The following is a 25,501-nucleotide window of genomic DNA, read 5'->3' on the forward strand; positions in this document are numbered from 1 at the left end:
AGCTGAGGCTGTGGCCACATTGTTCCAGCAGTTATTTTGGGAGCCTTGTTTGGACGGGAGAGGGAGGGCACAGGAAGGTCAGGTGTGGCAGCAGCTTTGCCAGGCTTCCTCTGGCACAGGCAGAGGGGGAGCCACCACACTCCTGCAACAAAAGCCTCCAGAACGTTTCATTTCGTTCCCAGCACCCTTTAGGGGGGAGGTTATTCAGGCCTCCAGCCTTGCCAGTGGCCTTGGAGGCTGCTCTGGGGAAAGGGTTGGCTGGGCAGGACAACAGACCCAGGAAATCCTGGTGCCATCTGGATGGGATTAAAGAGCTGGTGGAGGAAACCCCACAGGAGATGCCTGATGGCACCCACCGACTGTGGACTCACCCAGGATGCTCTCCCCAGTCACAGCATCCCCTTGGGCAGCTTTGCCTGGTGGGCTGGGGGGTACAGGGCAGCCCTAGAAGGAGCCTGGAATTGGAATGCCCTGATCTCCACTCCTGCTTCCACAAGAGCTGGGAGCCCGGGGCTGGAGATTCCAGCAGCATCTCCCTGCTCCCCGGAGCAGAGCAGCCGGAGCCCTCTCCTGGTGGTTTTCTTCTCTTCCACCTTCCCTCGGGCTCAGCCTGGCCCTTCTGAGCAGCAGTGAGAGCCGGAGCCAGCCAGCTGCATTCCTCCCGCCGCCGTGGGTGTCCTGCCCACTCCACCCCATGTCACTATCCACTTCCCTCGGGATGAGCCGGTAAGAGGGAGCCACAAAGTCGGCTCTCACCTGCCTCAGGTGCCTGAAACCTGCCACCCACCCAGCTGCTTCACCCCTCCCTTCTTGTCCTCCCACCTGATGATGTGGCAACTCTCGTGTTTGCTGCCCTGCAGCAGTTTCCCTCTTTCCCCTGAGGATCTCAGGGTTTAACCAGCCCTGGACAGGTGCCTGGCTGGCTGTGCATAGCTCCTGTCCATGTAGGGGACACAGGGAACGTGGTATGGGTAATGCTCTACCAGGCAGGTTGGGGACAGCAGTGGCAAGTGATGTAAGTGGGAAATTCAGTCACTTACTGGAAATGAGGAGACCCAGGAGATGCTGGAGGAAGTTAACCACGAGCTGAGCCACTGTGCCTTCCCCCCATGTGGTCACACTGCTCTTCCTCACAGCTGCATGCAAAAAGGTTTTCCCCCCACCCCTCCCAATCCCCTGGCCAGGAATTTCACCTGGAGATTCCCACAGGGTGATGATGACCAAAGAATGTGCCCCATGGGGATGAGATGACCCAGTTCCAGCTCCAGGGAGGCTCCAAAAAGCAGGCAGCAGCCCAGCAATGTTTAGGGCCATGAAGTGCACCCAATAAATGAGTATAAGAGGAGAGTGGATTTAATGGAGCAGGGACAACCCAGCTGGAATTAGAATCAGAGAACAGAATCAAGCAGGTTGGGAAAGACCTCAGAGCTCATCCAGCCCAAGCTGTCACCCAGCACCTCCTGACATTTCAACCATGGCTCCAAGGGCCACATCCCTCTTGAGCACCTCCAGCCATGGGGACTCCACCACCTCCCTGGGCAGCACAGCCCAAGGGCCAATTCCTCTGGCTGGCAAGAACTTTCTCCTCCCCTCCAGCCTCAACCTCCCCTGGCACAGCTGCAGACTGTGTCCTCTTGTTCTGGGGCCGCTTGCCTGCCTGGCAGAAGAGCCCAAGCCCCAGCTGGCTCCAACCTCCCTGCAGGGAGTTGCAGAGAGCAAGAAGGTCTCCCCTGAGCCTCCTCTTCTGCAGGCTAAGCAAGCCCAGCTCCCTCAGCCTCTCCTGCCAGGGCTGTGCTCCAGACCCCTCCCCAGCCTCCTTGCCCTTCTCTGGACACCTTCAAGTCTCTCAATGGCCTTCTGAAACTGAGGAGCCCAGAGCTGGCCACAGGACTCCAGGGGTGGCCTAAGCAGTGCTGAGCCCAGGGCACAATGACCTCCCTGCTGCTGCTGGCCACACTCTGCCTGCTGCAGGCCAGGATGCCCTTGGCCTTCTTGCCCCCCTGGGCACACTGCTGGCTCATGTTCAGCCAGCAATCAGTACCCCCAGGTCCCTTTCTGTTTGGCAGCTCTCAGCCACTCTGACCCCTGTGTCAGATGAAAGCTTGTCCTGCCCAGGCCCTCTCTCCTGAGAAGCTGCTCTTGGTGTTCCTGGCAGCTCCTCGAGCATCCCATGCTCAGCTCTGAGTTCTTCAGGGATGCTGCCCAGGGTAGAATCACTTCAGCTGGAAAGGAGCTCTAAGATCACCACGTCCAACCATCAACCCAGCACAGAACACAGATCACAGAAGGTTAGGGGCTGGAAGGGACCTCGAGAGATCATCCAGTCCAACCCTCCCCTGCCAGAGCAACCCCACCATGGCCACCAAACCACAGCCCCAGGGGCCATGGCTACACACTTCTTGAACACCTCCAGGGATGGGGGCTCCACCACCTCCCTGGGCAGCCTGTGCCAGTCCCTGACCACGCTTGCAGGAGAGAAATGTTGCCTCATCTCCAACCTAAACCTCCCCAGAGGCCATCTGGAGGCTTTCTGGACACCTTATCCCTGAAAGAGTTTCAGACCAGGCTCAATGAGGCCTTGAGCAGCCTGGGCTAGTGGAAGGTGTCCTTGGCTATGGGGGGGGGGGTTGGGGTATTGGAATTGGATGATCTTCAAGGTCCCTTCCAACCTAACCCATTCTATGACTCCATGACCCCCACCTCACTCCAGCCTCCTTTCAGGGAGCTGTAGAGAGCAACATGTGCCGAGACATCCCCTTCTGTCTGCTCCCAGGGGAAAACTCTCCAGCAAGGCTTGGCCATGGCTGTGATCTGCCAGAAACCCAAAAGTTTTCTCATTTTCTACCCAACATTATGAACATGAGATTTCCTCCTCCCCCCCCGCCCCCCTCCTGCAACCCCAGACTGAATCACAGGGGGGTGGTTTCTGGAGTGTTGCTACTGAACCTTTCTCAACCACTTCGCTTGTGGGCAAGAGCTGACAGCTCAGGAGGAGAGCTGGGAAGACCCCAGGGTGGAAATGACTGCAGAGAAGCAAGAGGCCTGTTGGGAACTACATCAGCCCCAGGGCCCTTCCCAAGGGGTGGGTGGGAGCAGGGAGGGGGAGCTGAGCAGAACAGCTCCAGCATGTGTGGATGGCTGCCAGCTGTGCTCTTTAGGTAAGGAAGCAGGGAGGGCATCTCTGTGGGCTTCTCTCAGCCATGGATCTCACAGCATCACAGAATGGTTTAGGCTGAAGAGATCTCCAAGACCACTGAGTCCAACCATTAACCCAATACCACCAAAGCACCACTCACCCACACCCCTCAGCACCACACCTCTGCCCCTGCTGAACAATATGGAAGCTCTATAGATTCCACAGGGCTCTATAGTTTCCACAGGGTTCCACAGGGCTTTATAGGCTCCACAGGGCTCCATAGGGCTCCATAAGGCTCTATAGGCTCCATAGGACTCTATAGGTTCCATAGGGCTCTATGGGGTCCATAGGGCTCTATAGGCTCCATAGGGCTCTGTAGGGCTCCATAGACTCCATAGGGCTCCATAGTGCTCTTAAGGATTCTATAGGTTCCATAGGGCTCTATAGGGCTCCATCAGGCTCTGTGGGGCTCCATAAGGCTCCATAGGTCTTTATAGGTCTCCATAGGACTCCATAGGGCTCTTTAGATTCCATTGGGGTCTATAGGCTCCATAGGGCTCTATAGGGCACCTTAGGGCTCCTTAGGGCTACATAGGACTGCACAGGCTCCACAGGGCTCCATAGGGATCTATAGGTGTGATGGGCTGAAAGCAGGGGGGGAGGGAGGGCTAGTGAGAGCTTTGCCCTCCCCGGAGTGGGGTTTTCCCCATGGGAAACTGAATTAGTCTGTTCTACTCCCCCTCCCTGTCCAGTAAGCCTATAAAAAGGAAGACACTGCAGCCATTAGCTCTCTTTTGATTCTGTCTTGCCAGAACTTTCTCCTCACCTTGTGCCTCAACCTCCCCTGGCACAGCTGCAGACTGTGTCCTCTTGTTCTGGGGCTGCTTGCCTGCCTGGCAGAAGAGCCCAAGCTCCAGCTGGCTCCAACCTCCCTGCAGGGAGTTGCAGAGAGCAAGAAGGTCTCCCCTGAGCCTCCTCCTCTCCAGGCTAAGCAAGCCCAGCTCCCTCAGCATCTCCTGCCAGGGCTGTGCTCCAGACCCCTCCCCAGCCTCCTTGCCCTTCTCTGGACACCTTCAAGTCTCTCAATGGCCTTCTGAAACTGAGGAGCCCAGAGCTGGACACAGGACTCCAGGGGTGGCCTTAGCAGTGCTGAGCCCAGGGCATAATGACCTCCCTGCTCCTGCTGGCCACACTATTTGGCTGGCCACAACAACCCCATGCAGTGCCACAGGCTGGGGACAGAGTGGTTGAGAGCAGCCAGGCAGAGAGGGACCTGGGGGTAGTGGTTGATTGTAGGCTGAACATGAGCCTGCAGTGGGCCCAGGTGGCCAAGAAGGCCAGTGGCATCCTGGCCTGCATCAGGAACAGTGTGGCCATCCATCATCTCTGAGGAGTGGAGAGACAGAAAGGATCAACTGCTCCTCCAGAACATCTTCCCTCTGCCAAATCACTGCCTCCTCAGCATTCCCAGCCCAGGGATGAGGTCAAGGAAGGGGACTGGGGTCCAGGGAGGGTGGCTGGGGTTGGATTGCCCAGGGAGGGTGGTTGGGGTTGGATTGCCCAGGGAGGGTGGCTGGGGATGGATTGCCCAGGGAGGGTAGTTAGGATTGGGTTGCCCAGGGAGGGTGGCTGGGGTTGGATTGCCCAGGGAGGGTGGTTGGGATTGGGTTGCCCAGGGAGGGCAGTTAGGATTGGGTTGCCCAGGGAGGGTGGTTGGGGTTGGATTGCCCAGGGAGGGTGGCTGGGGTTGGATTGCCCAGGGAGGGCGGTTGGGGATGGATTGCCCAGGGAGGGTGGAGGGTGGCTGGGGTTGGATTGCCCAGGGAGGGTGGTTGGGGATGGATTGCCCAGGGAGGGAAGTTAGGATTGGGTTGCCCAGGGAGGGCGGTTGGGGATGGATTGCCCAGGGAGGGAAGTTAGGATTGGGTTGCCCAGGGAGGGTGGCTGGGGTTGGGTTGCCCAGGGAGGGTGGCTGGGGTTGGATTGCCCAGGGAGGGCAGTTAGGATTGGGTTGCCCAGGGAGGGTGGCTGGGATTGGGTTGCCCAGGGAGGGTGGCTGGGGTTGGATTGCCCAGGGAGGGTGGTTGGGATTGGGTTGCCCAGGGAGGGTGGCTGGGGTTGGATTGCCCAGGGAGGGCGGTTGGGGATGGATTGCCCAGGGAGGGCAGTTAGGATTGGGTTTCCCAGGGAGGGTGGCTGGGATTGGATTGCCCAGGGAGGGTGGCTGGGATTGGGTTGCCCAGGGAGGGTGGCTGGGGTTGGGTTGCCCAGGGAGGGTGGTTGGGTTTCTGCTGGGGCTAGGGACCTGAGTAGCGTTTCCTGCCCTGGAGCAGAAAGCTGTGGGGGTTCTCAGCAGCCTCTCAGAGGTGTGATTTAATGTGGGGTCAGGGGGGAGGAAAGGTGTGAAGGGACAGGGCAGTTTGTCACCTTTCTTGGTCACAAGGTGACACATGCCAGGAAAGCCCCGAAGGGGGAAAGTGAAAGCAGGACACCTACAGGACGTCATGGCAGCAAACCCTGATGGAGGCACTTTCCATGTCCCCAGCGTGGGTGGCACAGGGAGAGAGGCCCCTGGGGAGGGGAGAAGCTTTTGGTTTCAGCTCATCCAAAAATAGCCAGCAGGGGATGCACCTGAGTCATGTGGGGATCGTGGGTGAGCTGCTGGGGGGTGTGGGGGGGGAAGTGCCTCCCCCTGCCACCCACAGGCCAACCACTTTGCTCACCACGGGTGGAAGCAGCAGCAAAAAGCTGTCAGAACCCCTGTCCCTGCTTGTGATTTCTGCTGGCTGGGGAGAGTGATGCTGTGGGGTTTTAGCACCCTCTCGACCCATTTCCTGCCCCCCACCTCCCCCCAGTTTCCATCCAAGCCCCCCTCCCCCCTCCCCACCCCTGCTGGGTTCCTGTGCCCCCCTGTTTCCTCTGTGAGTGGTGTGCCCAGGGGCTGTTGGAGGGGGGACAAACCATCCATGATGTGAGGGTGACAATGATGCTGGGGAGGTGATCTGAAAATATGGAGGCCTCCCTGAGGTGGGGGCCCAGAAGGAAGAGGGTGATGCCCCCATGGAGGATATGTGTGGGGCCTCTTGGAGGTGCAGGGGACAGATGTGGGGTGATGGAGCACATGCAGTGGCTCCTCAGGCTTTGGGAAGGGGGTGCTGAGAGGGGGTGCAGAGGTGACACTGAGTGTGGTGGGGGCTGTCCCCTCTTGGGGCTGGAGCTGGTGGCATGGCGACTTGGCCACACCTCCCTTCACCTCCCCATGCTCCTGTTTCCAGGAGCACCAAGGTGGCCAAACTGCTCTGGCCTGGCCCCATTTCCATGGCTGGAGAGGAGGCAGCAGGGCCCAGTAAGGACAGGGACAGCACAGGGGTGAAGGACAGGAGGGTGACACTGTGCCACCCTGTCTCCAAGGCTGCTCTGGGGTGCACACCAAGCTGGAGAGAGCTCCCCCAGGGCGAGTGTCTGGCACAGCTGGAGACTGTGTCCTCTTGTTCTGGGGCTGCTTGCCTGCCTGGCAGCAGAGCCCAAGTCCCAGCTGGCTCCAACCTCCCTGCAGGGAGTTGCAGAGAGCAAGAAGGTCTCCCCTGAGCCATGCTCCTGTTTCCAGGAGCACCAAGGTGGCCAAACTGCTCTGGCCTGGCCCCATTTCCATGGCTGGAGAGGAGGCAGCAGGGCCCAGTAAGGACAGGGACAGCACAGGGGTGAAGGACAGGAGGGTGGCACTGTGCCACCCTGTCTTCAAGGCTGCTCTGGGGTGCACACCAAGCTGGAGAGAGCTCCCCCAGGGCGAGTGTCTGGCACAGCAGGCTGTGGCAACTGGGACAAGCAAGAGGTGGCTGGGACAGGAGGGGACAGGCACCGTGGCTCAGGAGAGAGCAGAATCAATGTCAGGGGCTGGAAGGGACCTCCAAAGCTCATCCAGTCCAAGGCCTCTGTCAGGGTAGGATCTCCTGTACCAGGTCACACAGGAACACACCCAGGTGGGTCTTGAATCTCTCCAGAGAGGGAGACTCCACAGCCCCCCTGGGCAGCCTGTGCCAGAGCTTTGTCACCCTCACAGGGAGAAGATTCTTCCTCCTGTTTCCATGGAGCTTCCTCTGCCTCAGCTTCCACCACTGCCCCTTGGGCTGGCACTGGGCATCCCCCAGCAGAGCCTGGCTCCATCCTCTGGGCACTGCCCCTGCACAGCTTTAGCAACAGCAAGGAGGTCACCTCTCAGCCTCCTCCTCTCCAAGCTCCAGAGCCCTCAGCTCCCTCAGGCTCTCCTCATAAGGAAGATCTTCCACTGCCTTCCTCATCTCTGTGGCTCTGTGCTGGACTCTTTCAAGCAGTTCCCTGAGGTCCCTCTTCAACTGAGGGGCCCAGAACCGGACACAAGATTCCAGCTGTGGCCTCAGCAGGGCAGAGTAGAGGAGGAGGAGAACCTCTCTCAGCCTGCTAACCACAGCCCTTCTAACCCCCAACCCTCCAGGATGCCCTTGGCCTTCCTGGCCACCAGAGCACATTGCTGGCTCATGGCCAACCTCCCACCCACCCACCAGGACCCCCCCCCCAGGTCCTTTCCCCCTTTCCCTGCTCTCCAGCAGCTCAGTCCCCAGCCTCTCCTGCTCCCTGGGGTTGTTTTTCCCCAGGTGCAAGACTCTCTCCCCTTGCCCCTGTTGGATTTCCTTCCACTTCCCCCTGCCCAACTCCCAGCCCGCCCAGGCTGCCGGCGCCGGGAGGGGACACCCGGGAGGGGCTTCCCCGGGCGGGGGGCGGTCCCGGGGAGGTGGCAGCACGGACGGGACAAATGCGCCCCCTGGTGTCCGTCGCTGTCTCAGCCGAACCCGGCTCAGCCCCCGGGGCTGCCTCCACCTCCTGCCGGCTCCCGGGGAAAAGGAAAACCTGGGAAAGGTTTAAAATCAGGAGAAGCCCAGCACGGCCGCGGGCTGTCGACCCCCAGGGACCCCTCCAGGTCACCCCAAGGGAGGTCCAGGGACACCCAGAGACCTGCTGCGTGCAGTTCTGGAGCCCCTGTTACAAGAAGGATCTGGAGGTGCTGGAAGGTGTCCAGAGCAGGGCCAGGAGGAGGAGCAGAGGGCTGGAGCTGCTCTGCTGTGAGCACAGCCTGAGGGAGTTGGGGCTGTGCAGACTGGAGAGGAGAAGGCTCCCAGGAGACCTTCTGGTGGCCTTCCAGGATCTGCAGGGGGCTCCAAGACAGCTGGGGAGGGACTTTGGAGGGTGTCAGGGAGGGATAGGACTGGGGGGGATGGAGCAGAGCTAGAAGTGGGGAGATGGAGATTGGCTGCGAGGAAGAAGTTGTTGCCCAGGAGGGTGGTGAGAGCCTGGCACAGGCTGCCCAGGGAGGTGATGGAAGCCTCCTGCCTGGAAGTGTTTGCAGCCAGGCTGGAGGTGGCTGTGAGCAACCTGCTGTGGTGTGAGGTGTCCCTGCCCATGGCAGGGGGTTGGAGCTGGCTGAGCCCTGAGCTCCCTTCCAGCCCTGACCATTCTGTGATCTTGCTTTTGCAGGGGGGGGTTGGACTCGATGATCTCTTGAGCTCCCTTCCAACCTCTAATGTACTATGACACTGTGAATTCTCATCCCTTCCAGGGGCACCCCAAAAGACCCCAGGGATCCTTCCCAGGGACACCCCAAAGAGGTGTCCTCCCATGGACCTTCCAGCCAGCCACCTGCACATTAACTCTCCCACTTCCCATTGCCAGCTGGTCACGAGTGGGTCCTTGGGGCTTGAGGACAAGGAAAGGTGTTTGTCACCATGTTTGGGTGTGTGGGGGGCTTTGTCCCCAGCTCTTGGGTGAGCCATGTCCCCCCAAAAGCCTCTCCCTCCCACAGGGGTGTGTGTTTGGGGCTCCTGCACTAAGCTGGCAGCTGATGAAGAAGAACCTGTGAAGGGGCAGACCTGCAACGCCCAGCACTCTCTGTGCTGGGGCAGGCAGAGATGAGGCACCCCCAGTGATGGGCAGGTAGCCCCCAAAGCTGTCACCTTCCGTGGTGAGCCCTCAGGCCTGAGCTTTCCTCCTAACCCACCTTGTTTTGACCCTGTCTTCGGCAGTCAAACCGTTTGCTCCCTGGGTACAAACCCAGCCCCCGCTCGTACTGGGGTGACACAAACCACCTGCCAGCCCCCTCTTTGCCCACCCCATGCCCCTCCAGACCTGGCAGACCCCTCCACAGCCAGGCTGAGGAGGGAGGACGCTCTGCCACCCCTTATGTGCTGCCCCATACCCCAGTTTCTGCCTCGGCAGCCTGCCCCCGGCCCTGGGCTGGCCGTGACTCATCAGGGGGCGGGCGAGAGGCTCTCTCCTTGAGCGAGGCCAGCCAGGGGATAAAAGCGAGGCCACCCTCAACTCCCTCTCCCCTCACCCGCTCCCATGCTGGCCCGGGCTGTGCCCAAGCCAGGAGCCTTGCTGGGATGTCTGCCTGCCCGACCCGGGGGATGCCGCCGGGCTGGGGGGGTTGTCACCCCCGCCCCCAACCCGCCCACTCCTCGACCCTTCAAGCAGGTGCCTGGTGACTGGAGAGCAGGTTGGCTCAACCTCTACCGCTTCTGGCAGGAGGGAGGCTTCCACAACGTCCACCACATCATGGCTCGCAAGTTCCAGCAGTTTGGGCCCATTTACAGGTGAGGTGGCAGCCCTGGCAGCCCCCTCCCCTGCAGCCCCCCAACCCCAGCAGCCTTTCCAGCCCGGGCTCCTGGCGCTCTTCCCAGCCCTGCTCCGGTGTGGAGGGGGCTGAGGAGGTGGCCGAGCTGCCGGAGGAGCTCATCTTGCCGTGTGCCCACCAGGCTTGATGCCACAGCCAGGGTCAAGAGGAGAGTCCCACTCGTGCCTGGTGGATGTGGGACGTTGAGAGGTGGGGGGGTCGTGGGGCTGGAGATGGGCTCTGCCCCCCTCCTGTGATCTTCCAAGGTCTGGAGCTGGCACCACCCAGGCACGGGGGGTTCTAATCCGACCCCCCACCAAGCACTGCGCCTGCCTGGGGGTCTGATCCCAAACGGGACCCACAAGCTGAGTTTTGGAGGGCGGCAGGTGGGGTATTTGGGGGTGCCAGGAGAAAGGGGTTGATGTGGGGAGGTGAGGGGCTGTGGGAGGGGTGTGGGTGGGGGCCAGGGTGCAGGGCTGACCCCGCTGCATGCCCCGGCAGGGAGAAGCTGGGCGTCTACGACAGCGTGAACATCATCAGCCCCCGGGACGCCGCCACCCTCTTCCAGGCGGAGGGGGCGCTGCCGGAGCGCTTCAGCGTCCCTCCCTGGGTGGCTTATCGCGACTATCGCAACAAGCCCTACGGTGTGCTCCTCAAGTGAGTTGGGGGGGGGGGGGGGGAAGCACCTCAAAATGGGGTTCCCAAGTGCTAGAACAATGGCCGCGGCACAGAGCGTGGTGGGAAGGAGAGGGCTGGAGCTGCTCTGCTGTGAGGACAGACTGAGGGAGTTGGGGTTGTGCAGGCTGGAGAGGAGAAGGCTCCCAGGAGACCTTCTGGTGGCCTTCCAGGATCTGCAGGGGGCTCCAAGAAAGCTGGGGAGGGACTTTAGAGGGTGTCAGGGAGGGATAGGACTGGGGGGGATGGAGCAGCACTAGAAGTGGGGAGATTGAGATTGGCTGTGAGGATGAAGTTGTTCCCCAGGAGGGTGGTGAGAGCCTGGCACAGGCTGCCCAGGGAGGTGGTGGAAGCCTCCTGCCTGGAGGTGTTTGCAGCCAGGCTGGAGGTGGCTGTGAGCAACCTGCTGTGGTGTGAGGTGTCCCTGCCCACGGCAGGGGGTTGGAGCTGGCTGAGCAGAAGTTAGGGGCAGATGTTGGTCAGTTAGAGGGCAGAAGGGCTCTGCAGAGGACACAGTCTCAGGCTGCGCCAGGGGAGGTTCAGGCTGGGTGTTAGGAAAAAGTTCTACACAGAGAGAGTGATTGCCCTTTGGAATGGGCTGCCTGGGGAGGTGGTGGGGTCACCATCACTGGAGGTGTTCAGGAGAAGACTTGATGGGGTGCTTGGTGCCATGGGTTAGTTGTTTGGGTGGTGTTGGATTGGTTGATGGGTTGGACACGATGATCTTGAAGGTCTCTTCCAACCTGGTTTATTCTCTGTATTCTATATGTATTCTCGACCGACTGGACAGCTGGGCAGAGGCCAACAGGATGGCATTCAACAAGTCCAAGTGCCAGGGGCTGCACTTTGGCCACAACAACCTCATGCAGAGCTACAGGCTGGGGTCAGAGTGGCTAAGAACAGCCAAACAGAAAGGGACCTGGGGGTGCTGATTGACAGCTGCCTAAACATAAGCCAGCAGTGTGCCCAGGGGGCCAAGAATGCAGCTGGCATCCTGGCCAGCATCAGGAATAGTGTGGCCAGCAGCAGCAGGGAGGTCATTGTGCCCTGGACTCTGCACTGGTTAGGCCACACCTTGAGTCCTGTGTCCAGTTCTGGGCCCCTCAGTTTCAGAAGGCCATTGAGAGACTTGAAGGTGTCCAGAGAAGGGCAAGGAGGCTGGGGAGGGGTCTGGAGCACAGCCCTGGCAGGAGAGGCTGAGGGAGCTGGGCTTGCTTAGCCTGCAGAAGAGGAGGCTCAGGGGTGACCTCGTTGCCCTCTACAACTACTTGAAGGGAGGTTGTAGCCAGGAGGGGATTGGTCTCTTCTCCCAGGCACCCAGCCCCAGAACAAGAGGACACAGTCTCAAGCTGTGCCAGGGGAGGTTGAGGCTGGAGGTGAGGAGAAAGTTCTTCACCGAGCGAGTCGTTCGCCATTGGGATGTGCTGCCCAGGGAGGTGGTGGAGTCACCGTCCCTGGAGGTGTTCAAGAGGGGATTGGATGTGGCACTTGGTGCCATGGCCTAGTCATGAGGTCTGTGGTGACAGCTTGGCCTCGATGATCCTCGAGGTCTCTTCCAACCTTGGTGATACTGTGAGCCTTGAGCTCCCTTCCAGCCCTGACCGTTCTGTGCCGCTGGAGAATCAGGGGGTGATGTGCACACTGGGTGGCACCGTGCCCGTGGCAGGGGGTGGTGCCATCTTCCAGGAGGCTGTGGCGGGTGGGGGACGCACTTCTGAGCCCACCGACTTCGGTGTCCCACAGGACGGGGGAGGCCTGGCGCTCGGACCGGCTGATGCTGAACAAGGAGGTGCTGTCCCCAGCGGCGGTGGAGGGTTTCGTGCCGCTGCTGAGCCAGGTCGGGGAGGACTTCGTGCGGCGGGCACGGGCACAGGCGGAGAGCAGCGGCAGGGGGCGCTGGACCGCGGACTTCACCCACGAGCTGTTCCGCTTCGCCCTGGAGTGTGAGTGCCAGGGGCAAGACCTCTGTCTGTCTGTGTGTCCCCAAAACATCCCCTTCGGGGAGGGGTCTGGAGCTCAGCCCTGGCAGGAGAGGCTGAGGGAGCTGGGCTTGCTTAGCCTGCAGAAGAGGAGGCTCAGGGGAGACCTTCTTGCTCTCTGCAACTCCCTGCAGGGAGCTTGGAGCCAGCTGGGGCTTGGGCTCTTCTGCCAGGCAGGCAAGCAGCCCCAGAACAAGAGGACACAGTCTGCAGCTGTGCCAGGGGAGGTTGAGACTGGAGGGGAGGAGAAAGTTCTTGCCAGGAGGAGGAATTGGCCCTTGGGCTGTGCTGCCCAGGGAGGTGGTGGAGTCCCCAGGCCTGGAGGTGTTCAAGAACAGCCCGGATGAGGCACTTGGTGCTATGGTTTAGTTGATTAGATGGTGTTGGGTGATAGGTTGGACTCAATGATTTCTGAGGTCTGTCCTATCCTATCCTATCCTATCCTATCCTATCCTATCCTATCCTATCCTATCCTATCCTATCCTATCCTACCCTACCCTATCCTATCCTACCCTACCCTATCCTGTTCTCTCCCTGATGGGCAACACAACTGTGCTCTCACAGAACCACAGAATGGTCTGGGTTGGAAGGGACCTCCAAGGGGCATCCAGTCCAACCCCCTCTGCAGTCAGCAGGGGTAGCCTCAACTAGATCAGGCTGCCTTGAGCCTTGAATATCTCCAGGGCTGGAGCCTCAACCACCTCCCTGGGCAACCTGTTGCAGTGTTCCACCAACCTCATGGTGCAGAACTTGTTCCTCACATCCAATCTCAATCTGCTCTGCTCTAGGCTGAAGCTGTTGGCCCTTGTTCTGTCACTGCAGGCCTTTGCAAACAGTCTCTCTCCATCTTTGTCCTCATGGGTGGACAAAGAAGCTTCTCCTTCAAAGCCATAGGGTCTGGAGGGAGGTCTTCTCTCCAGACAAGTAGAGAACAACTCCACAGTGTTGATAAGAAAAAAAGGCTAAGAAGTTTGGGCTGTTCGGTCTGGTGAAGAGAAGGCTCCCAGGAGACCTTCTGGTGGCCTTCCAGGATCTGCAGGGGGCTGCAAGAAAGCTGGGGAGGGACTTGTGAGGGTGTCAGGGAGGGATAGGACTGGGGGGGATGGAGAAAAACTAGAAGTGGGGAGATTGAGATTGGCTGTGAGGAAGAAGTTGTTGCCCAGGAGGGTGGTGAGAGCCTGGCACAGGTTGCCCAGGGAGGTGGTGGAAGCCTCCTGCCTGGAGGTGTTTGCAGCCAGGCTGGAGGTGGCTGTGAGCAACCTGCTGCGGTGTGAGGTGTCCCTGCCCATGGCAGGGGGGTTGGAGCTGGCTGAGCCCTGAGCTCCCTTCCAGCCCTGACAACTGTTCTATGATTCCATACAGCAGTGGCTGATCTTCTCCCCATCACCAGCTGCTAGCCCACCCTACCCAACCAGGGATGCTGTCATGGCCCTGCACTGCTTGGAGCAAGCAGTGAGGCCAAGCTAGGTCCTCACAGCCATGGAACTGGCTGTGGGAGAGCGGAGGGGGGGGACAGGCACGGTGCCCCCCGCCCCTGGCAGGGGCCCTGAGGGATGCTGTGCTCGCCAGCTGTGTGCCACGTGCTGTATGGGGAGCGCCTGGGGCTGCTGCAGGACTTTGTGGACCCCGAGGCGCAGCGCTTCATCGACGCCGTGACCCTCATGTTCCACACCACCTCCCCCATGCTCTACCTGCCGCCCGCCCTCCTCCGCCGCCTCAACGCCAAGACGTGGAGAGACCACGTCTGGGCCTGGGATGCCATCTTCTCCCAGGGTGAGCAGTGCTCCCCCTTGCCCACACCTCCCCAGGGGACCGCTGAGGGCTTGGCCCCGTGGCGCAGCCTCACCTTGCTGGCGTGGAGAGCTCCTCCTGGGGCCAGCCACCCAGCGTGGCCCCGCCAAGGCCAGCAAGGATGGAGCTGGTGGGGTGGAGTTATTGGGGAACCATCCAGGAGTGATGGAGGGCAGATGCTGGGCATCAGGTTGAGAGAAGCAGCTCTCTCAGGGGGGCTTTTGGCAGCCAGGACACTCCGTGTGCCCCTACCGGGACGCTCTCTCCTCCCTTCTCCGTGCCCACCCGGCTGATGCTGGGTCCTGCAAGCAGGCTGCCAGCTCCCAGGGAAAAGCCACCAGCTTGGGCCAATGAGCTCCTAAAGCGCCACCTCTGGTGTCTTCCTCCTCCACCCCGGCCCTGGGGGAGGAAGACCTCTGGGTGTCTCCTCAGCGGACAAATGCATCCAGAACGTGTACCGGGAGCTGCGGCTGCAGCGCAGGAGCAGCCAGGGCTACATGGGCATCCTCTGCAGCCTCATTGTCCAGGACAAGCTGCCCCTGGATGACATCAAGGCCAGCGTCACCGAGATGATGGCGGGCGGGGTGGACACGGTAAGGAGCGGGCGGGGTGGACACGGTAAGGAGCGGGCGGGGTGGACACGGTAAGGAGCGGGCGGGGGCGCGGCTGGGCGGGTCGGGAAGGTCCTGGCTGGTGCTGAGCTTGGCTCTCTCCCCGCCTTGCTCCAGACCTCCATGACGCTGCAGTGGGCCATGTTCGAGCTGGCAAGGTCGCCGGGGGTGCAGGAGCAGCTGAGGGCAGAGGTCCTGGCTGCCAAGCGGGAGGCAGCGGGGGACAGGGTGAAGATGCTGAGAAGCGTCCGGCTCCTCAAGGCTGCCGTCAAGGAGACGCTCAGGTGAGGAGGGACAGCGCCAGCCGCCGCCAGCCCCTTCCCTCCCCCCAGACACTTTGGGACGTGGGTGGGGCAGGCTGTGCCCCAAAATCCGGTGCGTGGGAATCTGTCCAACCCCCTCCCCCCCAGGCTGCACCCGGTGGCGGTGACCCTGCAGAGGTACACCACGCAGGAGGTCATCCTCCAGGACTACCGCATCCCTCCCAAGGTGAGCACGGCCAGCAGCTAGGGACCAAAGCCAATCTGCTCCGCCTGGGGCTCTGGCTGGAGCCGGGACCTGGAGCAGCCCCGGGGGCTGGATGCAATCCCTGCGCCCCCTTCCTGCCCGGGGGCTTGGTCCTTCCCCCCGCAGACGCTGGTGCAGGTCGGTCTCTACGCCATGGGCAGGGACCCTGAGGTCTTCCCCAAGCCGGAGCAGTTCATCCCCCAGCGCTGGCTGGCTGACGGCCCCAAACACTTCAAGGGGCTGGGCTTCGGGTTTGGCCCCAGGCAGTGCCTGGGCCGCAGGATCGCCGAGCTGGAGATGCAGCTCTTCCTCATGCAGGTGGGCACGGCGCTGCCGGCAGGGAGAGGGGAGGCGGCTTGGCGCCCCCGGGGCGGGGACACCCCCAAGCATTTTTTCCATCTGGTTTTGTTTGGTTTGGTTTTCTTTTCCCCCTCCTCCTCCTCCTCCTCCATCCCAGATCCTGGAGAACTTCAAGATTGAAACCATGAGAGCTGTGGAGGTGGGGACCAGGTTTGAGCTCATCCTGCTGCCCGACAAACCTATCTACCTGACCTTGCGGCCCCTCGAAGCCCAGGCTTGAGGAGGAGGACTCCCAGCTGCTCCCAAGGAGGACCAGCAAGGTCCTCTACAGCCAGGCTGTGGCCCTGGGGGGGAGGCGGTTTTGGGGCCGGCTGGGAGGCTTTCAGGGCCACAACCTTGGCTTGGTGCATCCCTGCCTTCGCTCAAGGCTGAGCTTTACGCCACGGGGGGGAGATAAAGTGGAGCAATCCCGGCCCTGGCAGCAGCCCTGGCACCACCAGGGCTGGGGGGAGGGGGGGAGGGGGAGGTTGCTGCATGAGGGTCCCCAGGGACCACGCTGGAGACCACAGTGATGCTCCTCTGGTGCCTTCTCGTGTTTTGCTTTGCCCTCTGCTTGACTCTGGAATTCCACCACTCTGGAAAAGCATCAGCTCCTGTTTGCCAGCCTGGGGTGTCCTGGTCTCTCTCTCTCTCTGGCTCACCAGGGATGGGTTAGGGTAAGGGGGGCAGGAGCTGGGGTCTTCTTGGGGAGGTGGTGGAGACCACTGGCAGGTTCTGGGGGACAACAGGAAAATCATGGAAAGGTTGGAAAGGACCTTCAAGATCATCCAGTTCCATTCCCCTGCCATGGGCAGGGACACCTCCCACTAGCCCAGGCTGCTGAGGGCCTCATCCAGCCTGACCTTGACCACCTCCAGGCAGGGGACACCCACGACCTCCCTGGGCAACCTAAAAAGCTCTCAGGGAGGGGGAAATCCATCCCCCTGCACCCCCCATCTCTGGGGGACATCAGGTAGGGAGGGAAAGGCTGCAATAAATGGGGTTGGGGCTGGGGGAAAGGGGGGAAATCTCCTGGGCTTCTTGGAGAATCCTGCAGCCCTCAGGACCACTGTTCCCCCCTCCCTCTTTCCCGGGGTCCTGCAGGGAAACCGAGGCAAATCCCACATCGAGGTGGGGCTGGAGACCCCCTCGGCTCCCCCAAGAGCTTCCTCGGTGCAGAGGGATAGCTCTGAGCCCCTCTCCTTCCTCCTATCCCCAAAGATCAGAAGCCAGCCCCCGTGTGGGGTGTCCTTGGTACCCCCCCGGGGTGCTCACCGCGGTGGGGCCGTGCTGGAAGCCGTGCTCCTGCTCCAGCAGGCGAGTGCCGAGCTCCTGCTTCTCCCGGCCCCAGCTCCTCGCTGCCCTCTCCAGCTGCCACAGACCCAAACCACGCTGCTTGTCCCCAAGGGCTGGGGGCCAGCGGCGACCCCCAGTGTCAGCTTGACACCTCCCCTCCCCCTCAGCAATACCCACCTGCCTCTCCAGCACCCGCCCCCGGGCTTGTGCCTCCTCCAGCCTGGCCATCAGAGACAGCTTCTCCACCCCCCCAAAAGCAGCCTGTGGGCCAGGAGGTGAGCAGGAACCGGGAAAGGCTGGGAAAAATCCCCTCCCCCCCATCCCCCCCATCTTCCACCTTCCCAGCCGCTGCTCACAGCGGGGACACCCACCCCCCACCCCCAGTGTACCCACTTATACCCAGCGCTGCCTGCCGGGGTGCCATGGCTCAGCCCCCACACCCCTCCGAATCCCAGTCCTGTGCCCTCCCGCTCCCCACCCCCCCCGCCCCCCTCTCCGATCTCACCGGCAGGGCTGGAGGCTGCAGGGCGATGCGGGGCTGGGGGACCCTGGCCAGCTCCTCCCGCAGCCTGCGGTTCTCGGCCAGCAGGGTGGTGTACACCTCCTTGGAGACAGCATCCCCTGGGGGCCGGGGAGGGGTCACTGGGACCTGTCCTACACACCCCATCCCCAGATGGGGGCTAGGAGCAAGCCCTCACCTCCCCCACGCCCAGCTGGAGGGGCTCAAGCCCAGCTCTGAACCCCCACCCCCCCAGACCACCTCATGGTCAGAAGCAGATGGCCACCAGTGGAGCCCAGCAGCTGTGTGTGTGTGGCTCCCAGCACCCCGAGGGTCCCCATCTCCATTGGCACCTACCCTCTGGCTTCTCAGTGCTTCTGCCCACCCTGGAGAGCTGCTCCTGCAGCATCTGCTCCATCATCTGGATCACCTGAGGGAGAGAGCAGAGCTGTCCCCAGGCCTACAAGAGGCTGTGCTGACCACCACGTCCCTCCAGCCACGGTGGTCCTGGGACCAGGCAGCACTCAGGAAGGGGAGGGATGGCCCCGGAGGGTCCCATCTGCTAAACAAACCTTCCTGGTCCTCAAGCTGTCCTTCCCACCCCAGCCTTACCCTCCTCAACTCACCTTCTCCTGCTGCCTCACCATCTCCTCCAAGCCCTTGCTCCTGGCCACCTTCTCCTGCCACCTCCTCAGCGTGGCCTGCTGCTGCTGCTGGGCTCTCTGCAGCAGCACCAGATCACTCTCCCGGTCGTTTTTCTGGGAGGGGAGGAAGGAGAAAAGCCCCCAGGGACTCTCTGTGCTGAGCCTCAAGCCTTGAGGCATCGTTTGTAGGGCTGAGAACGCCTCCTGGTGGGGCTCTCACAGAACCACAGAGTCAGGCAGGGTGGAAGAGACCTCCAAGATCATCAAGTCCAACCAGACACCCAACCCTAACTCATCAACCAGGCCATGGCACTGAGTGCCCCAGCCAGGCCCTTCTTAGGCACCTCCAGGGATGGTGACCCCACCACCTCCCTGGGCAGCACATTCCCAAGGCCAATCTCTCTGTCTGGGAAGAACTTCTTTCTAAGATCAAGCCTAAACCTCCCCTGGCACAGCTGCAGACTGTGTCCTCTTGTTCTGGGGCTGCTTGCCTGCCTGGCAGAAGAGCCCAAGCCCCAGCTGGCTCCAGCCTCCCTGCAGGGAGTTGCAGAGAGCAAGAAGGTCTCCCCTGAGCCTCCTCTCCTGCAGGCTAAGCAAGCCCAGCTCCCTCAGCCTCTCCTGCCAGGGCTGTGCTCCAGACCCCTCCCCAGCCTCCTTGCCCTTCTCTGGACACCTTCAAGTCTCTCAATGGCCTTCTGAAACTGAGGAGCCCAGAGCTGGACACAGGACTCCAGGGGTGGCCTAAGCAGTGCTGAGCCCAGGGCACAATGACCTCCCTGCTCCTGCTGGCCACACTCTGCCTGCTGCAGGCCAGGATGCCACTCAAACACCTGCTGGGCTATGGAGGTGCCATGATGGACTCCCTGATGCCCTCCCTGCCCCACTCCTGCCGGTGCCCCTACCCGGATCAGCTCGTTCTGCAGCTGCTGCACTCGGTCCTTCAGCCTCCTCACCTCCGCCGTGCTGGCCGCCAGCTTGCGCCTGAGGGTGCCTGCAACAGCCCAGGGCACCTCCTCACCACCCAGCCAGGGGCTGGCATAGTCCTTCCTGCTGCTGTGCCAGCCAGGAGGCTCCTCTTATAGAATCACAGAATCAAGCAGCTTGGAAAAGAGCTCAGAGCTCATCCAGCCCAAGCTGTCACCCAGCACCTCCTGACAGCTCAACCATGGCTCCAAGGGCCACATCCAAGCCCCTCTGCAACACCTCCAGCCATGGGGACTCCACCACCTCCCTGGGCAGCACAGCCCAAGGGCCAATTCCTCTTGCTGCCAAGAACTTTCTCCTCCCCTCCAGCCTCAACCTCCCCTGGCACAGCTGCAGACTGTGTCCTCTTGTTCTGGGGCTGCTTGCCTGCCTGGCAGAAGAGACCAAGCCTCAGCTGGCTCCAACCTCCCTGCAGGGAGTTGCAGAGAACAAGAAGGTCTCCCCTGAGCCTCCTCTTCTGCAGGCTAAGCAAGCCCAGCTCCCTCAGCCTCTCCTGCCAGGGCTGTGCTCCAGACCCCTCCCCAGCCTCCTTGCCCTTCTCTGGACACCTTCAAGTCTCTCAATGGCCTTCTGAAACTGAGGAGCCCAGAGCTGGACACAGGACTCCAGGGGTGGCCTAAGCAGTGCTGAGCCCAGGGCACAATGACCTCCCTGCTGCTGCTGGCCACACTCTGCCTGCTGCAGGCCAGGCTGCTGCCTCCCCCTGCCCCAGCACGCACCCAGCCTGTCCAGCAGCTCCTCGCGGGTCATGACGTCCAGGTCAGCGTCGCCCAGCAGGGCCTGGCCCAGCTCCTGCTGTGAGGCCAGGCTGTCCCTCAGCTGCCTGTTCTCCACCTCCAGGCTGGTGGCACGGTGCCTCAGGGACAGGAGGTCCCCTGCCATCCTCCTCAGCGCCAGGTGGTAGCTGCTTGCCTCCTGCCAGCCCAGAGCAGAACTGCTGGCACCCTGCTGCCAGCCAGGCTGCTGCCCAGCACCAAGAGCTTCATCTTGAGGGTTAGACTTATCATGGAAGAGCTGTGCCCCTGGTCTTGCAGCCAGCCATCCATGCATGCATCCATCCATCCATCCACCTTTCCACCCATCCACCCACCCATCCACTCTTCCCCCCATCCATCCATCCATCCACCCATCCATCCCCCATCCACCCATCCCTCCTTCCATCCATCCATCCATCCATCCACCCATCCCTCCTTCCATCCATCCATCCATCCACCCATCCCTCCTTCCATCCACCCTTCCCCCCATCCATCCACCCATCCATCCATCCACCTATCCATCCATCCACCCATCCATCCCTCCTTCCATCCACCCATCCCTCCATTCCTCCTTCCCCTCATCCATCCATCCATCCACCCATCCATCCCCCATCCACCCATCCACCCATCCCTCCTTCCATCCCTCCATCCACCCATCCACCCACCTACCCATCCCTCCTTCCATCCATCCATCCATCCACCCATCCATCCACTCATCCACCCCCCACCCACCCATCTCTCTTATCTGCTCTTCTTTTCTCTTCTCTTCTTTTCTCTTCTCCTCTCCCTCCATCCATCCAACCACCCTTCTCTACTCCAGCCATCCACCCTTCTCCCCCCAAACCTCCTCCTCTCCACCCACCCACCTCGCCCTCTACACAACAGAGCCCCTCCCCAACCGTTTCCCCACCTCCATCTCTTCTTCCTACCCCCTGGGGGAACCCCAGCCCTCCCCAGAAGAGGAGGTAGCCCAGTGCTGGAGCTGGGGTCAGCCTCAAGCTCTGACCTTGGCAGGACTTTGCAGGTCTTTAGAAGGAGGGAGGTGGTAAAGGACAAGGGAAGGTTTGATATGATCAGTCCAGAGTTAGCACCTTGGGAACACCCTGGGGGCTGCTGCTGGGGGTCAACAGCTCCCTGAGGCTCTGCTGGCCCTCTCCTGCCAGGCTGGGCTGTGGAAAGGATCTGCCCAGTTGGGAGCTTGGCTGGAGGGAACTGCGTCCCCCCTGCTCCCCTGGCTCCCAGTTGCCAGCCTTGGAGCTGGCCTTGGGCAGGGGGTGCAGCAGCAGCAGGCAGCCTTGGGGAAGGGGGACAAGGTGGGGGGTGGGGGAGGGGGCCAGGTGGAGCCAGGGGCTCAGCTCCATCCTCCTCAGAGCAGGACTTGATTCATGCCCAAGACAAACTCAAGGGCTGTTCCCCCTGCCCCAGACCTTCACTCCCTGGTGGCGTAGAGCTCACATCAGCCTGGCTTCAGGACCCACAGGACCCACAACCCACCTTGGGGACACTGCTCTCCCCTCCTAGACCCCCAGTGTCCCCTACTCCCCCATCTTCCCAGCACTCACTGGCTCCTGGTGGTCCCCTGTGGCCTCCTGGGACCTGTAGAGCAGAAAGAGAGGGGACACCCTCGGCCAGCTGCTCCCACCAGAGCCAAGCACCAGCAAAGCCTTGGCCAAGGAACCCTCTGTAGGGGCTGGGGACCTGTTTGGGGCTGCCAGGGGGCAAGGCAAGTGCTGGTGGGGGTCACAGAATGCTTTGGGTTGGAAGGAACCTTAGAGATCCTCCAGTCCCAGCCTCCCTGCCACGGGCAGGGACACCTTCCACTAGCCCAGGCTGCCCAAGGCCCCATCCCACCTGGCCAAGAAGACCTCCCAGGGATGGGGATGCAGGAAAGGTGAGAGCCTGGAGGAGGTGGGGAGGAAGATCAGCAGCAAAGGGGGGAGCCTGGGGGAGGTGGGGAGGAAGATCAGCAGCAAAGGAGGGAGCCTGGGGGAGGTGGGGAGGAAGACCAGGAGCAAAGGGGGGAGCCTGGAGGAGGTGGGGAGGAAGATCAGCAGCAAAGGGGGGAGCCTGGGGGAGGTGGGGAGGAAGATCAGCAGCAAAGGGGGGAGCCTGGAGGAGGTGGGGAGGAAGATCAGCAGCAAAGGGGGGAGCCTGGGGGAGGTGGGGAGGAAGATCAGCAGCAAAGGGGGGAGCCTGGGGCAGGTGGGGAGGAAGGTCAGCAGCAAAGGGGGGAGCCTGGAGGAGGTGGGGAGGAAGATCAGCAGCAAAGGGGGGAGCCTGGGGCAGGTGGGGAGGAAGATCAGCAGCAAAGGGGGGAGCCTGGGGCAGGTGGGGAGGAAGATCAGCAGCAAAGGGGGGAGCCTGGGGGGGGTGGGGAGGAAGATCAGCAGCAAAGGAGGGAGCCTGGGGGGGGTGGGGAGGAAGGTCAGCAGCAAAGAGGGGAGCCTGGGGCAGGTGGGGAGGAAGGTCAGCAGCAAAGGGGGGAGCCTGGGGGAGATGGGGAGGAAGATCAGCAGCAAAGGGGGGAGCCTGGGGGAGGTGGGGAGGAAGGTCAGCAGCAAAGGAGGGAGCCTGGGGGGGGTGGGGAGGAAGGTCAGCAGCAAAGGAGGGAGCCTGGGGGAGGTGGGGAGGAAGGTCAGCAGCAAAGGAGGGAGCCTGGGGGGGGTGGGGAGGAAGGTCAGCAGCAAAGGAAAAGGAGGAAAAGTTGCTGAGCAAAACGTGGGGAGGATGAAGGAGGAAACCACCCCAAAGAGGATGAGGAGGAGACAAGTGGCCACCATACCTCTGCTCCTGCAGGGGTGCTCCCATCTCAGGAGGGAAGGGCTGCTGGCCAGGCAGGATACTGGCCACGGCCTCAGCTGCTGGGAGGCACGGAGCATCCTGGTGGAGCTGGCAAGAGACATCAGGAGGCTAAGGAGCAGGCTGGGGAGCACAGAGCTCCTGCAGCCCCTTCCCCACAGCTAGGAGCAGCTCTCGTGGGCTTGGCCTGGAGGGAAAACCCAAACACCTTTGCCTTCATTGCTTTGGGATCGGGGTCCAGCCCTGCCCCCCAGCAATCTGCCGTGGCTGGCTGCAACGCTTCAAGCCCTCCCTCCCCTGCCCTCCCCCCACCAGCTTTTGGGGCTTGGGAGTCAGATGGTGTGGCCCCAGGGCTGGGAGGTCTTCTCCTGAGGATGAGGAGGACTTTGAGCATCATCTCAGGAGGAAACTTGGCTAGGACCAAAAGTAACCCAGACTGGCTGCTGGCCCAGGGGGGTCCTCATCCTGTTGGTGACACTGGGGCCACAGTGGCGGCCCCCAGCCCCGCCCCCAGCCCCCCCCCCGAGCACTCACAGTGGAGGAGAAGGGTCTGTAGTAGATCATGAGCCCTGCTCCAGCAGCCTGCCCTGTCCGCCGGGGGTTACCAGGCTCTGCCTGCCCCAAACACCCCAGCAGCTCTGCCACCCCCTGGCCAAACAGCCCGGCCCCGTGGCGCCACCCCAGGCTGGACTCACAGCGATGCCAGGGGCTTGGAGCATGAGGAGAAGCTGCTTTTCCAAGCCCTTTCTGCCGGCAGAGGGATTTAGGCGGCAGGGGAGCTCCTGCAGCCCTGCACGGCAGCAGCGGTTGCCACAACACAGCCCTGCTCTTAGCGACTGCTCCCTGCAGCAGCCCAGGGCCCCCAGATCCCCCACTGCACCCCATGGCATCCCAGCAGGGTGGGCATGGAGGGGACCTCTGGAGACCAAGCCCACTGCCAGAGCAGGGCACCCACAGCAGCCTGCTCAGCAGCACCATGGCCAGGGGGGGTTGGAGGCTCTCCACAGCCTCTCTGGGCAGCCTGCTCCAGGGTTCAGCAGCCTCACACCAAAGGAGTTTCTCCTCCTGCTCAGATGGAGCCTCCTGGGCTCCAGTTTGTGCCCCTTGCTCCTTGGCCTGTCCCTGGGCACCACTGAGCAGAGTCTGGCCCCAGCCTCTTGCCCCCTGCCCTGCAGCTCTCACTGAGCATTGCTCAGCTCCCCTCTGGGGCTGCTCTGCTCCAGGCTCTCAGCCCCAGGGCTCTCAGCCTGTGCTGCTCCCAGAGCTGCTCCAGGCCCCTCAGCAGCTTTGCAGCCTCCCCTGGACTCTCTCCAGCAGTTCCCTGTCCCTCCTGAGCTGGGGAGCCCAGAGCTGGACACAGGACTCCAGCTATGGCCTGACAAAGGCAGAGCAGAGGGGCAGGAGAACCTCCCCCAGCCTGCTGGCCACACTCTTCCTCAGGCACCCCAGGGGACCCTTGGCCTTCTTGGCTGTGAGGGCACAGTGCTGGCTCCTGGGGAACTTGTTGCCCACCAGCACTCCCAGCTCCTTCTCCAGGGAGCTGCTTCCCCTCCCCTGTGCTGCTGCAGGAGGTTGTTCCTGCCAGCTGCAGGACCCTGCACTTGCCCTTGTGGAACCTCATGAGGTTCTCCTCCTGTGCCCAGCTCTGCAGCCTGGCCAGGTCTGGGGGGCTGGCAGCACAGCCTGGCAGGGGCTCAGCCACTCCTCCCAGTTTGGCAGCATCAGCAAACTGGTTGGCTGGTGTGGAACCCCCTTGGGGTGATGGCTTGTGGGGGGGAAACTCCTTCCCTGGCACATGAGCTTGGGTGTGCTGGCACCTGGGGTGCCTGCTGGATGCAGGCAGCTGCCTCTGCTGCTCCTTGCCCTGGGGAGACCACATCTCATCCCCTTCAGTAGCCCTTTGGCCACTGCACATCCCCACTGCTGCTGCCAAAGCCATCACTGCCCCCCTGCCACTACTCCCTTCAAGCCTTCAGCCTCTCACCATCCCCTTCCCATTTCCTTATCTCAGAACCAAGGAGGGTGACTGAGTGGCTGGCACCAGCAGGTTCCAGAGTGCCTGGGTGGCTCTGCTGATGCCAGCAGCTCATTTCCATGCCCTGGGTGCCTGGAAGTGTTTCCCTCTGATGATTCAAATGCTCTGTTAACATTTCAGGAGCCACATCTCCACATCTCTGCTCTGAGCACAGACTGAGGGAATTGGGGCTGCTCAGTCTGGAGAGGAGCAGGCTCCCAGGAGACCTTCTTGTGGCCTTCCAGGATCTGCAGGGGGCTCCAAGACAGCTGGGGAGGGACTTTTGAGGGTGTCAGGGAGGGATAGGACTGGGGGGGATGGAGCAAAGCTAGAAGGGGGGAGATTGAGATTGGCTGTGAGGAAGAAGTTGTTGCCCAGGAGGGTGGTGAGAGCCTGGCACAGGCTGCCCAGGGAGGTGGTGGAAGCCTCCTGCCTGGAGGTGTTTGCAGCCAGGCTGGAGGTGGCTGTGAGCAACCTGCTGTGGTGTGAGGTGTCCCTGCCCATGGCAGGGGGGTTGGAGCTGGCTGAGCCCTGAGCTCCCTTCCAGCCCTGACAGCACTCTGACTCTGTAAGTTGGGCATCCCTGGGCTTCAGCCTTGCCACTGGCTTTGGCCTGATGCCAAGAAGGCCAAAACTCCCTGAGCAGACCTCACTTGCATCCTGAATTGAACTCAGAGCCTTTGAAGACCGAGGGATGCTCTTCCCCAACTGCTTCCCCTCCATCCATCTCCCTCCCAAGGCATCCACAGAAGCTCTTCTGCCTCCCACCCGTGGTTGCCTCCCGCATCCTCCTCTCCTTGGGGTGTTTGTCAGGGAACAAAGGGTCCTG

The 25,501-nt window shown here is 61.7% G+C and overlaps 2 protein-coding genes across 2 annotated transcripts in view; one reads left to right on the forward strand and one right to left on the reverse strand.

The window, feature by feature from the left end:
* Positions 1–9,508: 9,508 nt before the first annotated feature.
* Positions 9,509–15,922, forward strand: LOC104310199 (cholesterol side-chain cleavage enzyme, mitochondrial). Its single transcript, XM_054169116.1, has 9 exons — positions 9,509–9,759; positions 10,281–10,436; positions 12,198–12,397; positions 14,003–14,206; positions 14,657–14,817; positions 14,953–15,119; positions 15,246–15,324; positions 15,469–15,660; positions 15,800–15,922. Exons 1-9 carry the CDS (start codon positions 9,509–9,511, stop codon positions 15,920–15,922), a joined length of 1,533 nt encoding a protein of 510 aa, XP_054025091.1.
* Positions 15,923–16,890: 968 nt separating this feature from the next.
* Positions 16,891–25,501, reverse strand: part of CCDC33 (coiled-coil domain containing 33) — a 101,401-nt gene continuing 92,790 nt past the window's right edge. The window contains exons 15-23 of the mRNA XM_054168789.1: positions 22,642–22,748; positions 21,422–21,455; positions 19,824–20,019; positions 19,023–19,111; positions 18,103–18,234; positions 17,834–17,906; positions 17,483–17,598; positions 17,155–17,238; positions 16,891–17,052 (exon numbers count right to left, since the gene is read on the reverse strand). Of these exons, the coding sequence (XP_054024764.1) occupies positions 16,891–17,052; positions 17,155–17,238; positions 17,483–17,598; positions 17,834–17,906; positions 18,103–18,234; positions 19,023–19,111; positions 19,824–20,019; positions 21,422–21,455; positions 22,642–22,748 (993 nt within the window). The remainder of the gene's footprint in view (positions 17,053–17,154; positions 17,239–17,482; positions 17,599–17,833; positions 17,907–18,102; positions 18,235–19,022; positions 19,112–19,823; positions 20,020–21,421; positions 21,456–22,641; positions 22,749–25,501) is intronic.

This window comes from Dryobates pubescens, chromosome 17 (assembly GCF_014839835.1).
Source record: "Dryobates pubescens isolate bDryPub1 chromosome 17, bDryPub1.pri, whole genome shotgun sequence".
Lineage (NCBI taxonomy): Eukaryota > Metazoa > Chordata > Aves > Piciformes > Picidae > Dryobates > Dryobates pubescens.

Excerpts from the sequence above, each read along its gene's own strand:
- LOC104310199 (XM_054169116.1), top strand. The coding sequence starts at position 9,509 with ATGCTGGCCCGGGCTGTGCCCAAGCCAGGAGCCTTGCTGGGATGTCTG. Across the intron at positions 10,437-12,197 it reads CCCTACGGTGTGCTCCTCAA|GACGGGGGAGGCCTGGCGCT; the intron begins GTGAGTTGGGGG and ends GGTGTCCCACAG. Across the intron at positions 14,818-14,952 it reads TGGCGGGCGGGGTGGACACG|ACCTCCATGACGCTGCAGTG; the intron begins GTAAGGAGCGGG and ends GCCTTGCTCCAG.